At 44.7% G+C, this 20,270-nt stretch overlaps 1 protein-coding gene across 2 annotated transcripts in view; it reads right to left on the bottom strand.

The window, feature by feature from the left end:
- The window catches only part of LOC115177327 (nuclear factor of activated T-cells, cytoplasmic 1), a 76,594-nt gene that overhangs the window by 29,725 nt on the left and 26,599 nt on the right, over positions 1–20,270 (bottom strand). For both annotated transcript variants that reach the window (XM_029737987.1, XM_029737988.1), the window contains exons 7-8: positions 11,322–11,377; positions 8,761–8,893 (exon numbers count right to left, since the gene is read on the bottom strand). In XM_029737987.1, coding sequence (XP_029593847.1) covers positions 8,761–8,893; positions 11,322–11,377 — 189 coding nt within the window. The remainder of the gene's footprint in view (positions 1–8,760; positions 8,894–11,321; positions 11,378–20,270) is intronic.

The following is a 20,270-nucleotide window of genomic DNA, read 5'->3' as shown; positions in this document are numbered from 1 at the left end:
AGACTACTAAATGTCTTCGGACACTCTATTCAGCCTACTAAATGTCTTCTGACACTCTATTCAGCCTACTAAATGTCTTCTGACACTATTCAGACTACTAAATGTCTTCTGACACTCTATTCAGACTACTAAATGTCTTCGGACACTCTATTCAGCCTACTAAATGTCTTCTGACAATCTATTCAGCCTACTAAATGTCTTCTGACACTTGATTCAGACTACTAAATGTCTTCTGACACTATTCAGACTACCAAATGTCTTCTGACACTCTATTCAGCCTACTTAATGTCATCTGACACTCTACTCAGCCTACAAAATGTCTTCGGACACTCTATTCAGCCTACTAAATGTCTTCGGACACTCTATTCAGCCTACTTAATGTCATCTGACACTCTACTCGGCCTACAAAATGTCTTCGGACACTCTACTCAGCCTACAAAATGTCTTCGGACACTCTATTCAGACTACTAAATGTCTTCTGACCCTATTCAGCCTACTAAATGTCTTCTGACACTCTATTCAGACTACTAAATGTCTTCTGACACTATTCAGCCTACTAAATGTCTTCTGACACTCTATTCAGACTACTAAATGTCTTCTGACACTATTCAGACTACTAAATGTCTTCTGACACTCTATTCAGACTACTAAATGTCTTCTGACACTCTATTCAGACTACTAAATGTCTTCTGACACTATTCAGCCTACTAAATGTCTTCTGACACTCTATTCAGACTACTAAATGTCTTCTGACACTCTATTCAGCCTACTAAATGTCTTCTGACACTTTATTCAGACTACTAAATGTCTTCTGACACTCTATTCAGCCTACTAAATGTCTTCTGACACTCTACTCAGCCTACAAAATGTCTTCGGACACTCTATTCAGCCTAATAAATGTCTTCTGACACTCTATTCAGCCTACTAAATGTCTTCTGACACTCTATTCAGCCTACTAAATGTCTTCTGACACTCTATTCAGCCTACTAAATGTCTTCTGACACTCTATTCAGCCTACTAAATGTCTTCTGACACTATTCAGCCTACAAAATGTCTTCTGACACTATTCAGACTACTAAATATCTTCTGACTCTCTATTCAGCTTACTAAATGTCTTCTGACACTCTACTCAGCCTACAAAATGTCTTCGGACACTCTATTCAGCCTACTAAATGTCTTCGGACACTCTATTCAGCCTACTAAATGTCTTTTGACACTATTCAGACTACTAAATGTCTTCTGACACTCTATTCAGACTACTAAATGTCTTCTGACACTATTCAGCCTACTAAATGTCTTCTGACACTCTATTCAGCCTACTAAATGTCTTCTGACACTATTCAGACTACTAAATGTCTTCTGACACTCTATTCAGACTACTAAATGTCTTCTGACACTCTATTCAGCCTAGTAAATGTCTTCTGACACTCTATTCAGCCTACTAAATGTCTTCTGACACTCTATTCAGCCTACTAAATGTCTTCTGACACTCTACTCAGCCTACAAAATGTCTTCGGACACTCTATTCAGCCTAATAAATGTCTTCTGACACTCTATTCAGCCTACTAAATGTCTTCTGACACTCTATTCAGCCTACAAAATGTCTTCTGACACTCTACTCAGCCTACAAAATGTATTCTGACACTCTATTCAGCCTACTAAATGTCTTCTGACACTCTATTCAGACTACTAAATGTCTTCTGACACTATTCAGCCTACAAAATGTCATCGGACACTCTATTCAGCCTACTAAATGTCTTCTGACACTCTATTCAGCCTACTAAATGTCTTCTGATACACTATTCAGCCTACTAAATGTCTTCTGACACTCTATTCAGACTACTAAATGTCTTCTGACACTCTATTCAGCCATCTAAATGTCATCTGACACTCTATTCAGCCTATTAAATGTCTTCGGACACTCTATTCAGCCTACTAAATGTCTTCTGACACTCTATTCAGCCTACTAAATGTCTTCTGACACACTATTCAGCCTACTAAATGTCTTCTGACACTCTATTCAGCCTACTAAATGTCTTCTGACACTCTATTCAGCCTACTAAATGTCTTCTGACACTCTATTCAGCCTACTAAATGTCTTCTGACACTATTCAGACTACTAAATGTCTTCTGACACTCTATTCAGCCTACTAAATGTCTTCTGACACTCTATTCAGACTACTAAATGTCTTCTGACACTCTATTCAGCCTACTAAATGTCTTCGGACACTCTATTCAGACTACTAAATGTCTTCTGACACTCTATTCAGCCTACTAAATGTCTTCTGACAGTCTATTCAGACTACTAAATGTCTTCTGACACTCTATTCAGACTACTAAATGTCTTCTGACACTATTCAGCCTACTAAATGTCTTCTGACACTCTATTCAGCCTACTAAATGTCTTCTGACACTATTCAGACTACTAAATGTCTTCTGACACTCTATTCAGACTACTAAATGTCTTCTGACACTCTATTCAGCCTAGTAAATGTCTTCTGACACTCTATTCAGCCTACTAAATGTCTTCTGACACTCTACTCAGCCTACAAAATGTCTTCGGACACTCTATTCAGCCTAATAAATGTCTTCTGACACTCTATTCAGCCTACTAAATGTCTTCTGACACTCTATTCAGCCTACAAAATGTCTTCTGACACTCTACTCAGCCTACAAAATGTATTCTGACACTCTATTCAGCCTACTAAATGTCTTCTGACACTCTATTCAGACTACTAAATGTCTTCTGACACTATTCAGCCTACAAAATGTCATCGGACACTCTATTCAGCCTACTAAATGTCTTCTGACACTCTATTCAGCCTACTAAATGTCTTCTGATACACTATTCAGCCTACTAAATGTCTTCTGACACTCTATTCAGACTACTAAATGTCTTCTGACACTCTATTCAGCCATCTAAATGTCATCTGACACTCTATTCAGCCTATTAAATGTCTTCGGACACTCTATTCAGCCTACTAAATGTCTTCTGACACTCTATTCAGCCTACTAAATGTCTTCTGACACTATTCAGCCTACTAAATGTCTTCTGACACTCTATTCAGCCTACTAAATGTCTTCTGACACTCTATTCAGCCTACTAAATGTCTTCTGACACTCTATTCAGCCTACTAAATGTCTTCTGACACTATTCAGACTACTAAATGTCTTCTGACACTCTATTCAGCCTACTAAATGTCTTCTGACACTCTATTCAGACTACTAAATGTCTTCTGACACTCTATTCAGCCTACTAAATGTCTTCGGACACTCTATTCAGACTACTAAATGTCTTCTGACAGTCTATTCAGCCTACTAAATGTCTTCGGACACTCTATTCAGACTACTAAATGTCTTCTGACAGTCTATTCAGCCTACTAAATGTCTTCGGACACTCTATTCAGACTACTAAATGTCTTCTGACAGTCTATTCAGCCTACTAAATGTCTTCTGACACTCTATTCAGCCTACAAATTGGCCATCATAAATGTATTTCTTTTAATAGTTACTTTTTACTAACAAAGTAAGAATAAGTAAATCCTGATGAAGGCGTAATAATACTAATAAGCATTTCTACTTCCATTGTCTGAATAAATGAGTGTTTTGATCAGATGAAAAACCATTCCTATCATAGTGTTATGATGTTATTATTGTTGGGACAGGACGTAACTGAGAGATTAATTTTCACACCCCCAGTCTCCTTTGGGGAGAGATGAACTGGTGTGATTACCCAGTGGGAAGCCTATTTACGTCAGTCTTGTCAGAGCCACAGGGCCGGCCCATCTGTCTTAGAGGCTCCCTAGGTAAGGTCTGTATCCTTAGGAAAGTCCCAGGATGACACCACCATACACTTACTAGGGAATATCATACTGGACCTTGTAACAGGCTCTCAATACCCCCGAGCTGGGTTCACGCTAGGTCTAGTATTTGTTTTCTGTTTTCTATACTTTAGCTGCATTTGATGAAGCTTGCCTATTGCAATGGAACCAATGGAATAGTCCCAAAAGTGTAAACCCTACTTACATAGTAATACATAGCATATTTAGCAATCTGATTTATTCTGTAAACCAAGGACAGCTTCATAGTCTCACCGTCTCCCACTTTCCCTGAGACTCACACGCTCTGTCACACATTCCCCTTCTCCTATCTGCAGAATGAGAGACAGAGGGATCCTTTGAGGGATCCCTCTCTTCTCTCCTCCATCCAGCTCTATTTGTCTCCCCCATTCTAACCGATCATTCCTCAATCTGTCTCCTGCCCCGTCTCTCTGTCCACGCCTTCCAGCTATCTGTGTGTGTGTCCCTCCAAACACACACGCTGCCCCTTCCCAGTTCCATGGAAGCAGATTCACCCTGTGAGTCCCATCCCCAGCTGGCTTCTATTTCCTCCCAACCTGCGGGTTATGGCCGACAGACAGTTTACGCTCTGCACATGTTTTTCTCCCCATCTCTTAAAGTGATCTGGCCTCATCGGAGTATTTATTAGGAACTGGTTTCCTCCCAGGGATGGGGGTGAGGGTTCGAGGACGGGTTTGTGGGGTGTTGAGCACAGAGGGCCTAGGCCCGGCAGGTTGTCGTGTGAAGGGAAGAGACAGCCGGGCAAGAGGGTTTTCTGGGATGCACTCTGATTCTCATTATGATTGGCTGCTCTGCTCTCAGAGTGGAACTATGGAGTGGATGCTCTACTGTCTCCATAAAAGACCTGGTCTGATTGCACTGTGGAAAGACTGTGCCCAATGCATTATATCTAGGGTCCTGAGATTTTCCTGACCATGTGACCTGACTAGGAAAAACTCCAGGCCCTAGTTTTAGCAGACGACCACCAGGGCCCAGAGTTTTCCCCGGTCAGGTCATGTGGTTAGGAAAAAGTATGCTAGCTGTATCTCTGATATTCAGAATGGAGCAGGTGGTGTGTCATGGTGGTAGTCATCAACTCACTGGTGTCTAATTCAGCACGTCCCACTGTGGTCACAATCTGGCTGACGGCTGGTGTCCTAGTCTACGTAGGCCATGTAAATGTGTGCGCGTGTGTGTGTCTGTCACTGTCCTAACTTGGAAACAAGGAAACGTCTCAGTCTCCAGTTTGGTTAACACGACACATCTTTGGGGAGAAGTTCACGGGCGTGCGGTTCGTGAAGTTTTCATGTACGCGTGTCTCTCTTGTTTCTTCTGAACATACCCCTCTCTCTCTCCTCCCTCCCATGTCTCAGACCACAAACCTACGGCCAGGAATCAGCAGCAGCCCCCGCTGGTGTTAACAATAGAACCCGATCTACAGCAGGAACCTCCAACGGGAAATGAACGGCATTCCGAGAACTGACTTTGGTTGGGCTTTCGTCAGCGCCAGCTCTGTTGGCGTTTGTTGTTTTATGTGGTTCCGTGAAACTGTTTCTTATTTAAAGGAGAAGAAAAGGACGGCGTGTCACGTCTTCACTCACGCAAGAATGATTTGGACAAGAGCTCGGAAAAGAAAAGCAACACTCACTCACACACACACTAGGATGTAGACAAGGACACTTGTGCTGTATGTTCATCGCAACATCGGATATGTGGTGATTTATACAAACCATTGCTGCTGCCAACAGCACATTTTAGAGTCCACAAAAAGGAATAACCTCAGAGTGACATATTGCTTACATTCTTGGATCTTTCTCCTCTCAAATTGTAACTCATGATAATGCACTTTCCGGACAAGCTTATTAAGCTTTAGTCATCAAATTCATTGGACTAACGTGACATTGTAAAGGAAAGTGAGGACAATGAAGAGCATTTTGAGAAACACAAAGACAATAAAAGCAATTTTCATAAGACAATCTACATTCTATTGTTTGGCATCAATATGCAACGGCATTACTACCATGCTAACTGCCCATTTGAAAAACTCCCTGTATGAAATTCGCAAGAATATTCCCGATAACATCTGGAATAAGCAACGGTTCAAATCTGCTACTCCTTTCTTGCTTGTGTAGGACAAAACAGGCCTACGACAGCCTTGTCATTCAAGCTTATCTTGACCTGTCAAACCTGGCAAAGACTCAATCGTTTCCAATCCTCCAGACTGCATCTGGTAATAATATCTGTACTAGCTGTGAGAGGCGTGACTAAACCAAAAAGGGGAGATAAGAATCAGATGATGTTTACACGACAGAAACAATGCCTCTGCCGTGAGATATGACTGTCCTATTTATAAGATGGAGAGGAAACGATTCAAATACATATTATCTCTTGTTTCCTTACTTGGGCATTTAGCTACGCCGTACATGTTTGAGGTGCTACAGCGAAAGCTTTGGGCTGTCAACAGGTTCAATAGACCTTTTCACACACTTGTCCGATTCTGTTTTCACATGAATGAGTAGAGAAAACATCACGTGATTCCAGTGGAAAATACAAGTTGTTTTCAATAGCGATCGGTGGACAGCAGATTGTTTGTTTCGTCCTTCACACTTTTTTTCAAACAAGCAGGGCTATTTTAAGTGCCGGTTTTGCCTTTTTATAGACGAGCACACACCCGAGCGTGAACGAGATGTTCTTTTTAGAAAGCATAATTGACGACCACGACTGTGTTTAAAGTGGGCAGGAAGCCCCGCTCAGATGGGCGAAGGAGGAAGAGATGAGAACAACCTCTATGTAACACACACACACACACACACCCCCCTTACCTGCCCACAGTGCTGAGCTGGCTCTATCTACGTGTTCAAGTACTCTCACACAGTGAAACCCTCAAAAACAAACAACCAGGTTTTCCTCTCCTTTGCCATGTATATATCCCTGTTATAATTATCCTCAATGTGACTTAGAGATCTGTTTGCTTTGATGACAAGCTGCATCTGATCTTGGACGGATATAATTAGGGCTTCTCTTTTACCTCGGCACAGTTGAATCAGCTCTGCTTGCATTTTACAGAAGACGCCACTTCACCCAGACACGTGCCCATGGGCAGGCAGACATGGATTCAAACTGAGTGGTAAACTCAGGGACGTTCAGGGACTACGGATGGAAATTAGCTCGGTTGCGAAATACGCCACTATTGCTACTCAGTATTATCTGAGCTATTTATTGTCGCTTGTTGACTATCGTGTTGAATAAATGATATTTAAGCGTTAAAGCCCGAGGAGGTGTGGTATATAGCCAATATACCACGGCTAAGTTTATAATAGCCTTATTGCTATTATAAACTTGTTACCAATGTAATTAAAACAGTTTAAAAAAAATGGTAAACCACAGCTTTCAGACAATCAGCATTCAGGGCTCAACCCACCCAGTTTACAATACATGGATAAATATCAAAATAAGAAATAAGAAGGTCTGGTGAACCACAGCAAGTGGATTTGACTGGGACTGGAGTGGTACATTATGTTCCGTCATAAAGACACTGCCACTGCTTGTGTGGTCCCCACTGCAATCTAGTTCATTTGGCATCGTAACAGAGAGCACACCCCATTCGTCTGTTAATTGGATCATGTTGACTCTCCGTGAAAATGACTTGAAGATGCAACGGTCAAAGCGTGATACGTCTTCTCCTTGTACAGCTTATCTCCTTGTCTGTCTCCCTGGTTCGTACGGGGCTGCCAAATATGGCCAGAGTTTGTCTGTCCTCAACTCCCACCACCGCTCGCTCTGCTAGGGTCAGTCACATGTCCTGTCTCTCCCTCTCTCCCTCTCTCCCTCTCTACTCCCCCCTCCTCACCTCTCCCTATCTCAACCTCTTTCTCACTCGCACTCTCGTTCACTCTCTTGCTCCCATCAACCGTCTCCAAATAGGGCCCTTTGTTCGTTGTCAAGGTGGTGATGCGGTCTCTCTCTCCCTCCCTCTCAGAGTCCCGTCCAAAGGCCTGAATCATTGCTTCTTATCTCCTCCAGGCTACAATAGCAGCGGGTGATCATTGAAGTGTTTAGGGAGTCTTAAAATCACACGTTGTCAGTTTAAAGGTGAAGGCTGCTTTTCAGCACTACTGGACCTGATTCTTCATTTAACATGGGATATAAAGAGAGAGAGAGAGACATTTGAAATGTCTTTATTCTTTTGGAACTTATTCTTTATTGTTTATTTCACTTTTGTTTGTTATCTAGTTCACTGGCTTTGGCAATGTTAACGTGTGTTTTCCCGTGCCAATAAAGCCCCTTAACAATGTTGCTTCTAGCAGCATCAATGGATTCCAATCAATATCAATGTGTATATGCATGAAACTTGGATTTGGCAAATGTACATTTACTCTGAGCCCAGAATGAGAGGTACAGTATTTAGCTGGTGATGTAAGGCTGTGAAATGACTCCGAATCCCAATAACTTCTTCCCATTCCAATGTGTCAAGCCAACTATACATGTGGAGACCGGGGGGGCACGTGAGCGTGTGGTGCAGAACGTGAGCCGTGTGCGATGGATGTATCCATGAGTGGTGTGTGAGGTCGACGTTTCAGGGATTGACTTCTAAAACGGGGCGTCAACATTGCCCAGAGGCTCTTGTCACACAACCCTTCACACCTCATCACTGGAGAACGCAAGCTCGCAACCAAAAACCAAAACCAACTCACATCTTCTGCTTCACTTCTGCCCCCGCTCGACAGAGCCTGTGATGCGGCGGTGTCAGGCACTACCGAAGCCACAACAGATTGTGTGTGTTTTTGTGGAGCCAAAATGATTTAGGAGGAGACGCTGGAAGGTATAATGCATGAGCATGTACGACCCCTTTATAAGTTATCAAGCAAAACTAGCAGGGATAATAAAGTGAGGAGGTAAACCTGAAGGTTTGTGGGGTTACCGTTTGGGGAGAGGTAGGTGAAGCGCTGGTATTGGCTCCTCTTTCTCTTGCCATTGCAGACGTAGAAGTTGACCTGCACTGGGCTGGATATTCTCTGGTTCCTGTAGGGTGGGATCTCCACCACCAGCACCGTCTACAACACACAGAAACAGCACAGAATGGATACACTTACGAACCCTCCAGGCGCAATGTAGATCATTGCTCACTATACTGTGTTGTGTTGTGCGTAGTAGATTTTCAAAAAGCTGTCAAAAAAACATGCACTATCTAAACATTCTGAAATCAGAGTAATATGGCAGGGTGAAGATTTTAGTTTGAACTTCACTAGCTTAGGCCTACAACCCCTTTCAATGCTCTTCTAAGACACAAACATAACTCCAAGTGTACGTAAGTGTCAGCTCATTAATTAGCAGGTATGCTTGTTTCACTTTCAGGGAACCCTGGAGGAGTGTTCTGAACACGCTTTCTGAGCTGGGTCTTCAGCCCAATCTGGATGGGCTCAGCATGACCCCCAGAGTGTGTACCACGCCCCTGTTTGTGTCTGTCTGAAGCCCTGAGGGCCTGGGGTTTGAACCCTACCTCTGGGGAGAGATTTGGGGCTTTGGCCTTGTTTTCACAGCCCCTGATCAGCGTGTCGCTCCAGGCCCAGGGTGAGACCTCTGTAATCCTGGACGGACGTGAACTTTGGAGGCTGCAGAGCAGGGGTAAAGGTGCATGACAAAGGCGCCATTGGGACATGACTGAGTGTCTGCCTGCCTAGAGCCTGTCCGTCTCTTTCTCTCTCTCTCTCTCTCTCTCTCTCTGGGGGCCAGCTCAGGCCATATGGTGGAGGAACAGAACAGGAAGCCATTCCCAGCATATTTTGTGGGGTCTGTGTGTCTGTTCATAGGCCAGGTCTGCACCAGACTGACGGGGTCAAAGACAGCACAGACACAGGTGTTGATGACCCCCTACCATCCCCCTCTCCTCCCATCCTCCCACACAGTGAGCAGCGCGATCCAAACAGGAATAATGAAAACATATGGCAGGCAGAGCATGGGTGACCTAACCGTGGCCGGTGGCAGCAGGGGAGAAAAAGCCAGCAACACTGTGGCTTCTTTGTCGGCACACCAAATAAGCACACTGTACTATTTGTCTTTCACCTACCTAACCTAGCCCAACCCCTCACTGTAATGCTCCAACATGTGGGACTAGCCTTAACATCAGCCAGCCCTTAAGGCCAATTAAACATCGAAGCAACAGAGAGGAGGCCGTATTCAACACTCCTGATGTAACAAAGCCGTTCACCTGACCGTAAAAACACACGACAACAAAAACAACATCATCGTTGAAATGCCGCCGATTTGAAACACATGTTCCACGGCCGACGGTTTGTTCTCCACCCCTGCAATTGTCAATTACAGCAGTTCGTTTACAGGGAGACAGAGGGATGGTGAGACCCAGCTGATGAAAGAGAAGAGAAAGGGAGTGGGGCACGGATGATTAGAAACACATTGTCGTCACACACCCTGATGTGCACCCGAAGACACAGACACACACAGGCAAACACGCACTCGCGCAGACCTTACTAGACTCTCCTCACCATAAGTATTTCTTCACATGTAGCTTTTCTATGATACGTACAACATTTACCGTCCCCTCTGACGAATCCCCTTTGCCTTGTTTTTATGAACAGAACGTAGGCCTAAATGTGTGACTGGGTATCAGTAGAAAGGTGCGCTGGTTAATTTTCTCATTACTTCTCTCGTGAAAACAGCAGGTAAAAAGGGAGGGGGATAATCCACTCTTGGCTAGGCGTCAAGCAGAAGGCCGAGCTCTGACAAAGTGTTTAAGCGCTCCTCCACCCTGAACCAGAAGTTGAACAGTGAACTAAATGTCTGGTTATGCTGGCTGAAGTGGTTGGTAGGGCAACTGGGCTTGCATCAGTATTCATTAGGCAACAAACTGAAGAAAATGTACTGAAACTGGGAGGGACTACCTAAACTTGTCCAATGAGAAACAGACTTTTTGGTTTCCCAATACAAAGTGGTTTGCTATGGTGTCCTCTTTTGAATATGACCTAGTAGAGAGAAGTGTGTGCACGCGTACACAAGTGTGTGTTGGCGTGCACGTGTGAATGTGTGTGTTTATTGAGGGGTGCTCGTTGATGAGGAAGCAAGATGCTCTAGGTGCAATCACTCTGTTTACTGTGTCTGCCGATGAGGACAGAGAGAAAACGTGTGAAAATTCCATTCAGGATTGCATGGACTAATCAACACGACTAATCTCTCTCCTTGGTAATGTCTTAGCAAAGATTACATCAGCAAAGTGAGTAAGGGGAAGCGAGGGAGGTGAGAGAAGGGAATACAGGGGGAGAAAAAAGAGAGAGAGAGAGAGAGAGAGCGAGAGAGAGCGAGAGAGAGAGAAACAGAGAGAGAGAGAGAGAGACAGAGAGAGGTAATATAATGGAAGAGAAAGATGCATAGAATGTATGACTGAGCCAATTTACACTTTCAATCTTAAAAACAGGACTACAACTTATACAGTACTGTATTTTACTGAAAACACTGAGGACTACTTACAGACTTGAAGGAGTCCTTGTCAACTTTGGCTTCTGTCTCCCATAGGTGGTGTCCATCTATAAAAAAAGGACAACAGAAAATATGAAACCCTACATAATCACACACAATATAATTGCAAAAACGAAACTTACGAACGGGAAGCATAGAAATGGCGCACATAGAACAGATCTACTGCTTCTTAGACTTGCTTTCGATGAGAATGATAGACCTATAACTCCAATTTCTATGTGAATTTGGTCGGATCGGCCAAAAAGTGACATATTGCAGCTTTAACTCTGCTTCATAAACGCCTTTTGTTCGTTTCATCTTGAGAGTGTGTTGTGGTGTCAAGGTCTCCCTGTCATGCAATGAAAGCCCAGGGATCTGCGGCAGCTGCCGGGAATCTGTAGCTGTAGAAGTTCTCTCACATTCTTTGGATCTCTCTGGGATTTCATGCCACACCTTCGCGAACAGACACTCTATGCTCTGTTTATACAATCAGGCCCAAACCACAGCATATTTTCTTAAAGCCTGTGACTCATTAGTGGCTGTCAGAAATAGAAGTGACAATATCCAGCCTTTGTGTGTCTGTGTCACTGCCAGTGTCTGTATGTGTATGGCACTGCTATGCTGGCTGGCAATATAGTTTAGTCTATGACACTACCATGCAGTGTTGGCTGGCAATACAATTGTGCCAGTGTGTGTCTATGGCACCGCCCTGATGTCTATGGCACTGGCTGACTATATCATTCTTTGTGGTCCTAATTTAACAAGGACTGTGAGATATGTGTGAAGTAACAAAGACTAAATATGTTATGGCCATTGGGCAGCTGAACTAGTATAACTGAAGAGCCAAGTAATAAGATGAGTTCTCCGCACCAAATTGTTCTCCCAAAGTCTTATTTTTCACAATGCAAAAAAAGGGAAGAAAAGATCCCAGTCATGCTTGGCCTGCTATCACTCGTGAAGAAGGGTGGAGCTGGGGTTGGGAGAGAGCTTAGGAGGATGGAAGTCACCATGTATCTGGTTTCCAAAAGCAATATTAAAAAGAGGAAAAGAGAAGAACAGACATTGAAAAAGATCACAGACAGATGTCTTTATTTGGAGTTCAGGCAGAAGTGAGAGGAATTAAGAAAGAAGAGAAAGATGAAGTGAGTAAACAGACAACTGTGATATTTCAGTAGGGCGACTAGTATGCCTATATGACTGCGATGCTATGTGCAGGTGATCATGATGTGCCATGGAACTAATATGCTGGTTAGGCTGTGAGATGGGAAAGAGAGAGACAAAGAGAGTGAGAGATAGGGAATGCTCATTCCTCATATTACATCTGGGGAACCAAGAGGGAATCTCGCCCGCCCCCCGCACTGGGACTCACTCCAAGAGGGGAAACCTTAGACGTCAACCCTCCACAAGTAAACATGTTTTTCAGGCTTCTCTCTCGCTCTCGTTCTCTTTTTATCCATTTCTCTCCCGCTCTCATTTTCTTTCCCCCCTCTCTCTTCTGCTCCCCCTCTTTAACATTCTCTTTTGATTCTCACCTCATTTTCACCCTCTGTCTATTTGTCTTCTACAGAAGCAGAAATGAAACAGACACTCCTACTCTTTTAGAAATAGTTCAGCAAGATTAAACAAAAATAACAAAAGCAGTCATTTCCCCCTCTTCTCTCTCTTTCACCTTTGCTGAATCGGGAAACAGCCACGTATGTGGCATGCAAACCTTTTCAAGTCAGAGTGCCGCGGGACTGAAGCACAAAACATTGCGTTCTCTCTCTCTCTCTCTCTCTCTCTCTGTGCAACATTTGCAAAACGCTTCCGTTCCGTCAACGGCACCGCCCCTCCCTACTTCGCAGAGCCCCCACCCACACACAACCCTTCCCTCCATCTCCGTCTCTACCTCGGCCTCCTCCTAAACTCTCCCTCTATCAGACTGGTCACAACACAGAGCAGTGGTAGTAGGAGGCATAGCAACTCCCTATACGGGTCAATGACAAATGCACTCAACACATTTACACCGAAAGATTTACACACACGCACACGCACACACGAACACACACACACACACACACACACACACACACACACACACACACACACACACACACACACACACACACACACACACACACACACACACACACACACACACACACACACACACACCTTTGTCTCAAGTAAAGTCATTTTGGGGAAAGATCAGCCAGCTGCCTTTTACTGTGTCTAAACTGGTGGGAAGAGTCCAAAAGACTCACATAGTCCAGAACACACAACAATGGACCTACTGATGAATGAAGCATCATCGGGACACAGATGACAGGGAGGTTTAAACAGCCTAACAACAACATCGTCCCTATGTTTATTCTATGATTCATATAATACAGTACATGCTCCCACATGACTACAATAACAATAACCTCCCGTTTGTTTTCTTTCTCTACGGCAACTGCTTAGAGATTTGGTTAATGACAGGAGACACAATGTGGAACGCCACACAGGACGGTGGGACCACTCTGGTGTTTATTGAAGAACCCTTCTTATCTGGCCTCTCTTACACGTGTCCCTGCACTGACCTGTGGTTGGTTTACACCCAAACACAGAGAGACAGAGAGACAGAGAGAGAGAGAGAGAGATAACTCTCCTCCTACTAAAACATAGGGAAGGGGGCATACCAACAACAGAACAACAACTTCCACTGGCCAAAGAATGTTCACTTTGGTGGTTTTGGGAATGGAAAATATGATTCGCCCCGACTTAATTGCAGAGGCACTCGTGAAACAAGCCAGCCTTATTTTTCGACTTTTGTCCTTCCCAGGGATAATTCCGGGGGTGTATTTTTTCTCTCTCTATCCCTCTTTCCTGTTTATATAATACAGTCAGTTATCAAATTTGTCAAAATCCTGCTGCCACCTGTCTGACAAAAAACGTGAGTAAATTTGGAGCCAAAATAGCAGGCAAAACCGCATGCCAAACAGGGTCCATCACACACAAGACCAGGGGTTGTCTTCTGTTTCTCTAGGACACCTGGTACCTGCCAGCCCTAAAACTGGTGAAATCTGTCAACAGGGTGGTAGGGTGGGAAAGTTAGGGGATCCAGGAAGAAGTGGGATCGAGGGTAGAGGTGCTGGGCTGGGGGTAGACCAGACTTCTTTTTCCCTGCTGTGGAGCTATATCTGTGCTGTATGCTCCAGACCTCAAAGGCACAGCTCCAATCACACCAGATGTAAAAGCTATCCTGCTCACAAGGGAATTCCCTCCCTCCCCTCTGAGTCAGAGTGTAGGCCTTCCCCAGCACTCCCTTCCTCCTCTCCTCCTTCCCCCACTCCCTCCATGCATGGAAATCAAGGCAAGCCAGAACACACACTCAACGAGGTGCACCAGCTATGCCTTTCTGCTCCTGTGCCAAAACGAGAGGGTTGAGCGAAGTCAAAATGCACACACATGCATGCACATTCACACACACGCACACACGCAAACACACACGCAAACACATAAACACCCCCCCTACACACACACCACCGTAATAAAAATAACAGAGACATCATAGCTAATCCAACCGAGCAGCAACACAAAAGGAAATGGAAAGTCTCTGAGATATGGAAAGGAAAAATAATCACTCCTAAATTCTCTAAAACAGTACTTACTGGTACAGGAGTGGGAGACGCTCAAACACAGACAAATAATGCTCCGTTAACACATCAACTATGATCACTCACAATCCATATCATACTTTACCCCTGAGTCAGAGGGGAAGAGGGCATAGGGCATGCAACGGGTAACAGCGTACTTATTAATCACGTGATAACGTCAAAAGTTCTCTCAACAAAACTTGGGTGAAATATCACAGACACTGTACTGTGTGGCTGAACAGAACAGTGGACACGCTGGACACAACCTCATAACTCATATCGGTCTCAGAGCTTGGAGTGCGAAGATAATAGCCATCTCCAAAACCTTGTCGGAACTCACTCACTAAGCAGAGAGTCAACAGTGAGAATCGACAGTGAGAGTCAACAATGTGAAACACACCCAAGGAACGGACACAGGACATCCACTAGTGGACAATATCCGCGTCTCCTGCCCCTGGCTTTCCTGAACAGCACTTTGTCTCACCCTGCCTGTGCCCCCTCCCCTCTTCTCCTCCTCCCTCCCTCCTCCCCCTCTGTTCTCGTCTGTTCCGCTTCGCCTCTCTTCAGGGAATCCTTCGCAGATGAGTCACTGAAAACACTTCCTACTGAACACACAAACAGGCCCGTAGGCTAGCTACCAGACACTAGCTACCCTACCCCTCAGCGGCAGCACACACACAGACATGTACACACACACATGTGCACACACACATGCGCACTCTGTTTGCATCAGTCATCCTGCGGGTCCTTGATGCAGAGCAATGGGGACGGCCTTAGCATTTGAAAAGTAGAAGTCATTATTTTTCTGCGCACATTAAACCCTTCCGCAGTGCCACCATCCATGAGCTCTGCTCTTTTGTTACAGAGAGGGGGATTGAGAAACAAGCAAAACAACACACGAGAGAGGAAGAGAGAGGGAGAGAGAAGGAGAGAGAGAGGAAAAGAAAGACAGTCCATTATGAGCCTCTTAAATGGATACTGGTCGACTACATATCTTAACCACTGTTATTGTGACAACAAATCAATCACTTTTTGATGGAAAACGGACAATTCATTATATATAGCCAAATCAAACTATATCTCAGTACAGATCATGTAGTTTTAGTTTGAACAATAGATGCGGTATAAAGGTCAATGGCATGCAGGATTTTGTGACGCCGTCATTGGCGCACATTCACAATCGTACTACACCGGCTCCGACGCTCGTCGGATGTGGCAGGGCTTGCAAATTATTACAGACCACAAAGGGAAGCACAGCTGAGATCTGCCCAGTGACACGAGCCTACCAGACGAGCTAAATAACTTATATGCTTGCTTCGAGGCAAGTAACACTGAAACATGCATGAGAGCATCAGCTGTTCCGGACGACTGTGTGATCATGCTCTCCGCAGCCGATGTGAGTAAGACCTTCAAACAGGTCCACATTCACAAGGCCGCTGGGCCAGGCGGATTACCAGGACGTGTACTCTGAGCATGCACTGACCAACTGGCAAGTGTCTTCACTGACATTTTCAACCTCTCCCTGTCTGAGTCTGTAATACCAACATGTTTCAAGCAGACCACCATTGTCCCTGTGCCCAAGAACACTAAGGTAACCTGCCTAAATGACTACCGATCTGAAGCACTCACATCTGTAGCCATGAAATGCTTTGAAAGGCTGGTCATGGTTCACATCAACATCATTATCCCAGAAACCCTAGACCGACTACAATTTGCATACCGACCCAACAGATCCACAGATGATGCAATCTCTATTGCACTCCACACTGCCCTTTCCCACCTGGACAAAAGGAACACCTATGTGAGAATGCTATTCATTGACTACAGCTCAGCGATCAACAACATAGTGCCCTCAAAGCGCTCATCACCAAGCTAAGGACCCTGGGACTAAACACCTCCCTCTGAAACTGGATTCTGGACTTCCTGACGGGGTAGATAATAATAATAATAATAATAAGGGTAGATAACAACACATCCGCCACGTTGATCCTCAACACGGCGGCCCCTCAGGGGTACGTGCTCAGTCACCTCCTGTACTCCCTGTTCTCTCATGACTGAACGGCCAGGCACGACTCCAACACCATCATTAAGTTTGCTGATGACACAACAGTGGTAGGCCTGGTCACCAACAACGATGAGACAGCCTAGGAGGTCAGAGACCTGACCGTGTGGTGCAAGGACAACAACCTCTCCCTCAACGTGATCAAGACAAAGGAGATGATTGTGGACTACAGGAAAAGGAGGACCGAGCACGACCCCATTCTCATCGACGGGGCTGTAGTGGAGCAGGTTGAGAGCTTCAAGTTCCTTGGCGTCCACATCACCAACAAACTAACATGGTCCAAGCACACCAAGACAGTCGTGAAGAGGGCACGACAAAACCTATTCCCTCTCAGGAGAAAAGATTTGGCATGGTTCCTCAGATCCTCAAAAGGTTTTACAGCTGCCATCGAGAGCATCCTGACGGGTTGCATCACTGCCTGGTATGGCAACTGCTCAGCCTCCGACCGCAAGGCACTACAGAGGGTAGTGCGTACGGCCCAGTACATCACCGGGGTCAAGCTTCCTGCCATCCAGGACATCTATACCAGGCGGTGTCAGAGGAAGGCCAACAAAATTGTCAAAGACTCGAGCCACCCTAGTCATAGACTGTTCACTCTGCTACCGCACGGCAAGCGGTACTGGAGCGCCAAGTCTAGGTCCAAGAGGCTTCTAAACAGCTTCTACCCCAAGCCATAAGACTCCTGAACAGCTAATCAAATGATGTTACTATCTGTTATTATCTATGCATAGCCACTTTAATAACTCTACCTACATGTACATAATTACCTCAATTACCTCAACACCGGTGCTCCCGCACATTGACACATTGACTCTGTACCGGTACCCCCTGGATATAGCCACGCTATTGTTATTTACTGCTCCTCTTTAATCATTTGTTATTCTTATCTCTTACTTTTTTGTTGTTGTATTTTCTTAAAACTGCATTGTTGGTTAAGGGCTTGTAAGTAAGCATTTCACTGTAAGGTATTCGGCGCATGTGACAAATACAATTTGATTTGATTTGATTTGCCATTCAACAAATTTGATCTAACAAAGAGGATATTCGTCAAATCCGTATTACTAAAGTCCGATTTGGATATTTTTGGCTGTTTTCACTGTATATTTAAAAGTTGTCCCGTTTCAGGTTTAGAAGAAGTGCCTGCTAACTGAAGTTTGTATGAGCTGGTAGCATAGCTAGCATACAGAAATCTTCAGTAGTCATCGTTTTTAACAGTAACGCACTTGATTGGGGACGCTGACATGAACATATATTGGGGTTGACATCCATACAAGAATTTTACTCCGATTTTAACCTCAACATATTGTGAAATACACCAATAAACTTAGATTTGATTTACAACACACATATAACTCATATTGAAAGACAAACTCATTTTGCTGGGGGGGGGGAAATATGGAGATTGGGGATCTTTCACCCACGGCATCTTTCCCCCACGCGTTTCCATGGCAATTCCATTGTTTTGGTCGAGTTCCATTGTCCTCTTTACCCCATCTATTGAACATCCAACAAATAAAGCCTGTAGAGCACCAGGTAGAACTCCACAACCAAAGAAAATGTCTAAATATCAAATATGGGCGTTGAAGTATAGTATGAAGGAGGTGCCCTCTCTGTGCAGCAATGGAATACCACGACATAGTTTGGCATAGAAAGCTCAAGTTAGGTCAAGTTAAGTCCTGTCTGTTGCTCTTTTGTAGCTCTATAAGAATAGCTCTTTGGAATTTTCCGGGGAGGTGTTTATTGGAGCACGTCTTGGAAAGTGAGCAGCTCTCCAAACCTTTAGTCGCTGCAGCAGTAATGGATGTCACCGCTGGAACACAAGCCGTGATGGCTACAGTGTGTGTGTGTGTGTGTGTGTGTGTGTGTGTGTGTGTGTGTGCGTGCGCGTGTGTGTAATTAGTGTAATGCCATGAATTTTACTCGTGAACTTTTACAATGTAATATAAAACCATATTCATGGTATTCAACTTTAATATCATTCGATTTTATTGGATAGCTTTTTCCTTTTTCCCTTTATTTGTCTTCCGACCGAAATCAACAATAAGACTCAAACTCAAAAACTTTTCTCAAACTGCAATATTATGTGAACAAAATGCCAAGATGTCATTCTATATGAAACATTTAAATAGAGCATAAGAACATTTCTACAGATTTATCAACTCCTGTGAAGTGGCTATTATACAAAGGTTTCTGTGTGTGTGTGTGTGTGTGCGCGTGCGTGCGTGTAGTACTGTGATAATGAGCTTTGAGCTGGGAGTCCCTTGGAAGTACTGGGTCCTTTATTGCTTACAAAAGAGCAGACAAAGCAGACAGACACTGAGACAGGGTCAGGGAGAAGGAGGGGGCATGAAAATAAATCCCTCACTTTGTGCACCCTCTCAGAAGTCTCGCTCCCTGGACGCCACTGAGAAGGAAAACAAGCCACTGAAATGTCGATAGCAGGCAGCCGTGTGGGGATCCCTGGAGCACAGAACTCCACACCACCCTGGCTAATCGCTTTAACGGGCTGACGAGGAGAGAGAAAGATAGTGAGGACAGGGCTGGGAGAGAGCGAGAGAGAACGAGAGAGCGGAAGGAGAAGGTGGAGGAAAAGGGATGGGGGATGAAAGGTGAAGGGGGTAAAAGGGGCGAGAAGGTGCTAGACTAGACAGGGCTTCCCTCTCGTCCCTCTCTTCAGGGATCCCCCTTCATTTGGATTTAGTCCAACATGGGGAGACTCCCAGCACATTAACAAGTCAATCTCTCCCCCTCCCCTCACCCCGGTGGGCTCTAAGGGGCTGAGGGGTGAGCCAGCCGTCAGGATGAGACAATGACAGAACTGTGGAGGGGTAAGGGGTTGATAAAGGGGTTTCGGGAGTGTGGGGGGGAGGTGAGAGGTTACTCTTGGCAGCAGGGGGTGTTTCCATGACAGGGAGACTCCAAGGCCAATAGTACCAGGCGTGGGGAAATCCTCTCCAAGAAACAGGAGCAAATACCTCGCTCAGAGCTGATAAAGCAGCTGCAGAGTCCTAGAGCTTGCCATCTTCACCCAGTAGAAAACAGACCCCCTCTCAGGAGATAATGACGCGTCAGGGCTGATGCTTCAACTCTTGTACCAGTCTACTGAGTTGACCTGGAGTTGGAATGTACCTACAGTCGTCTTTCTGAATAGCACCTCCTCCATAGCTTGTCTAGCACCTCCAAATCATTCCTACGAGGGGTAAATGAAGATATTATGAAAACCTCTCAAATAGAACTTTCTCTTCTCACAGCACAAACATTTTGAAACCCAAGCGGTAAATA

This window comes from Salmo trutta, chromosome 37 (genome assembly GCF_901001165.1).
Source record: "Salmo trutta chromosome 37, fSalTru1.1, whole genome shotgun sequence".
Taxonomy (NCBI): domain Eukaryota; kingdom Metazoa; phylum Chordata; class Actinopteri; order Salmoniformes; family Salmonidae; genus Salmo; species Salmo trutta.
This window is presented reverse-complemented; position numbering and strand designations above follow the sequence as displayed.